Here is a 3,226-nt window from a genome sequence, read left to right on the forward strand (position 1 = left end):
GTGTTGCTTTAGTCTGTAGCATCATTGTGGAAATAGGCCATAGCTTGCACTAGATCTGTCTGGACCCCTGGGTATAGACCTGCTTTGTTCATGGGTAGCTCCGGCTTTCTTTTGTTGAGCCCATCTTATAACAGCTTATCTGTCACTGTCAAAGAGAAAATATTGAATGGAAGAGATATTAGCCATTAAATCATGATGCAATTTAAAAGCTATATGACATTAAAAACAATGTGTAAATTGTAGGGAAACTGATTATGGCATTGAAATACACAGTTCCCCACACTTAATGAACACAAGGATGTAGTATGTATCTTTTGGAGGTTAAGTACTGGATTGCGTATCAGTCTGAGACAGTGAGTAACCCAGTAAACTGTGAGCTTGTGTGACATTTTTCTCAGATGACAGTGCTAAGTCACTTACTTTTAATTCAAGATTAGAAAAACTGTTCTCTAGATATTGCATTCATAATAGAAATTTTTCAAAATTCCATCATTTAAAAACTGCTTTAATCATTAATGTTCAAAACTAACTGTATTGGTGTATCTGATTTTTTAAAAACAGTTGTAATATGTCTTTATCACAGCAACCTTGTGGGGAAATGTTGTGTTTATTTGCTTACTTGAGATACACTGGACATACAGTGGTCTGTCAGTGAAAATCAGCTGTTCTGTTCTTTAATTTTTTTCTCTAAAGCTCTGTTGTGTTTTTTTTTTCATCTTTCATTCGGTTCTAAACTATAAAAGCCTTTCTCTTTTTTTTTAAACCATTGTCAAGTTTTCAGTTAAAGTAACTGAAAATTGTACATTATTCACAAATTCAGAAATGGAGAGATACTCTCACAATGATGACAGCAATATGTAATATTATTTTTACTGTTTGCTTTGTTAATAGTAATTAATCCCTTCTGTGTAAAATAGGACACAGTTAAGCGTCAAGCAGTTCAAATCACTTCTCAGTTTTATAAAAATTATTTTAGATGCAAGTATATTAATATCTTGTGAAATATACACATATTGATCCCACAATTACTTATTCCTTCATTCATTCTTTTATTTAGTCATCACTGGCACCTACTTTGTCCACTGGCACCTACTAAAAGTTAGAAATATGAAGACATATGGCCTCTGCCCTGGTGAACCTAATAGTCTAGTGGGAAGGGTTGATCATAAACTTGAAAAAAAAAATTACAAATTGTGTTAAATGTTCAGATAGAAAGAAAAATGGTGCTGTGATAGAAAATGAAATGGAGACACCATCAGATCTAGAGTTGTCAAAGAACACCTCTCCTTGGAGTTGGGATTTTTCAAGATCTACGTGAAGTAAAGGGTGAAGGGATAAGTGAAGAGCATATCTGAGATGGGAGTTGCACATACTCAAGAAGGAGCTGAGTCAGGACTGCAGGGCGTGCAAAGAAGTGGATTGCACCTTCAGTCGGTGGCAAGCCTCTTGATTGATTTAAATTGGGGCAGGGACTAAAATTCACTTAAGGTAACCTTATACTATGACCGTTAAGGTTTTGTTCCTAAAATGACAGGAGAGAATACTAACCAGAACAATAGTAAGTGTCCTGACTTGACCAGTCTTCTGTATGTTACTTTTTTTTGTCTGGGGAGCATCGGTTTTTGCAAAGCGTATGGAGCCCTCTAGCGGTGATCGTTTTAAAGGAGTCTTAATGCCAGAACTGTCGAATAGAGCCTCCTCAGAGCCAGTAGAATTGTAAAGAGAGCTGTAATTTACGCAAATGCGGACTGCATCGTGCTTTGGTACGATATCAAGTCGCTTTGATACGATATCAAGCCCAGTGTTTCTTTTAAATGCACTGACACGACTGTGTTGATTTAGGTGTACATTCCAAACCGAGTGGCCCTCATCCTTCGCAATGTGGACCTGCCCAACTGAAGAGGTCTGATTTCAGCTCCTGCAGCGGAAGACCTGTGCTTTGCTTTCCTACGCTCCCTGTCCCAGAACTTGTAATGTGTAAGCTTTTCCAAATATATTTGTCTAGCCGGAATGTCCGATGTCTGAAATTCTGTATTGGTTTATGAAAATGAATGTCAGACTTTAAAAAGTAGAAGGGGACATATTTTTGAAATTTTAGAGATCCTAGACTACATTGTCTAGCCATCTGAACAGTTAGAATCCTTGAAGTGTTGTATATTATGTCTTTAAAGAATTTTCCTTACAAGCCAATTATTTAATCCTTTTAAGTTCAAATTTGAATCATGTGTCCATGTTTGATTATTTCTGTTGAATGTATACAGTATTTTTTTTAAGGAAAATATTTGGTGACTTTATTTGTTCTGGTATCTCTTGGTCTAGATTACAAGACACTAGAGATTGTTACTTCCTTTTTCAACGTGTGTTTAGAAATACTGTAATAAATATATAGTAATAATATAAAACAAAGAATTGTGTCAAATATAAAAGTTGTTGCCTATGAGCCCATCCATGCTTATTTTGCATAAGTTTTATCTTGTGGTCTCTATTTCATTTAGTATCTTGGTAGATGCTAGTATCTTCGTTTCTGAAGGCTTGACCTGGTAATTGTAACATTTCAGAAAATATCTTTTACTTTCAACCAATAAAAAAATATTGCACAGTTGTCTCTGCTAATGTTTATTTTACTGTAATGTTATGGAATTTTTCTAGAGTGAAATTTAAATGCCTATTTCAGCTCTGAGACCGTCCCCACACTTATGCACATATGTATGATGGACTAGGTGTGGGAGTTAATACTATTTTTTTTCCTTTAGGTACTATTTTGTAACTTGAAATTATACCAACCAGCTCAGATATCTAAGCTCCTCTGCAACTCTAAACCTGAACACTTTTAGAAGCTGAGTTAACTGCTTCGACAGTTAATCGTGAGATACTCCATCATGAAATTGCCCCTTGGTTTATTAAATAGCAGGCCACAAATGTGTAATCAGTGGTATGTAATCCATTTGTAATTGAGAAATTATGATGTACTTATGAGACATAAAGTCACCTTTTTAAAGATTTAATATTTTCCTTTGCATTCATACTGACTGCTTCTTTGTTTTTAGCCTGATTATCATGACTAATAAGGAGTACATGAAAGTCTTTCTCTTAAAAACTGGTTTAGTAATGGAAGAGATTAGCAAAAAAGACTTCCTTTTATAGCTAAACCTGTGTCTTAACCATCTTCTTTATCATTTGAATAAAACCTTAAATCTAGGTCTGACATGTGTAATTTGCTTTAATT

General features: G+C 34.9%; 1 protein-coding gene across 1 annotated transcript in view; it reads left to right on the plus strand.

The window, feature by feature from the left end:
* Positions 1-2,602, plus strand: part of GBE1 (1,4-alpha-glucan branching enzyme 1) — a 290,948-nt gene extending 288,346 nt beyond the window's left edge. The window contains exon 16 of the mRNA XM_065913821.1: positions 1,843-2,602. Within this exon, the coding sequence (XP_065769893.1) occupies positions 1,843-1,899 (57 nt within the window). The 3' untranslated portion in view covers positions 1,900-2,602. The remainder of the gene's footprint in view (positions 1-1,842) is intronic.
* Positions 2,603-3,226: the final 624 nt, after the last annotated feature.

Source organism: Muntiacus reevesi, chromosome 21 (genome assembly GCF_963930625.1).
Source record: "Muntiacus reevesi chromosome 21, mMunRee1.1, whole genome shotgun sequence".
NCBI lineage: Eukaryota > Metazoa > Chordata > Mammalia > Artiodactyla > Cervidae > Muntiacus > Muntiacus reevesi.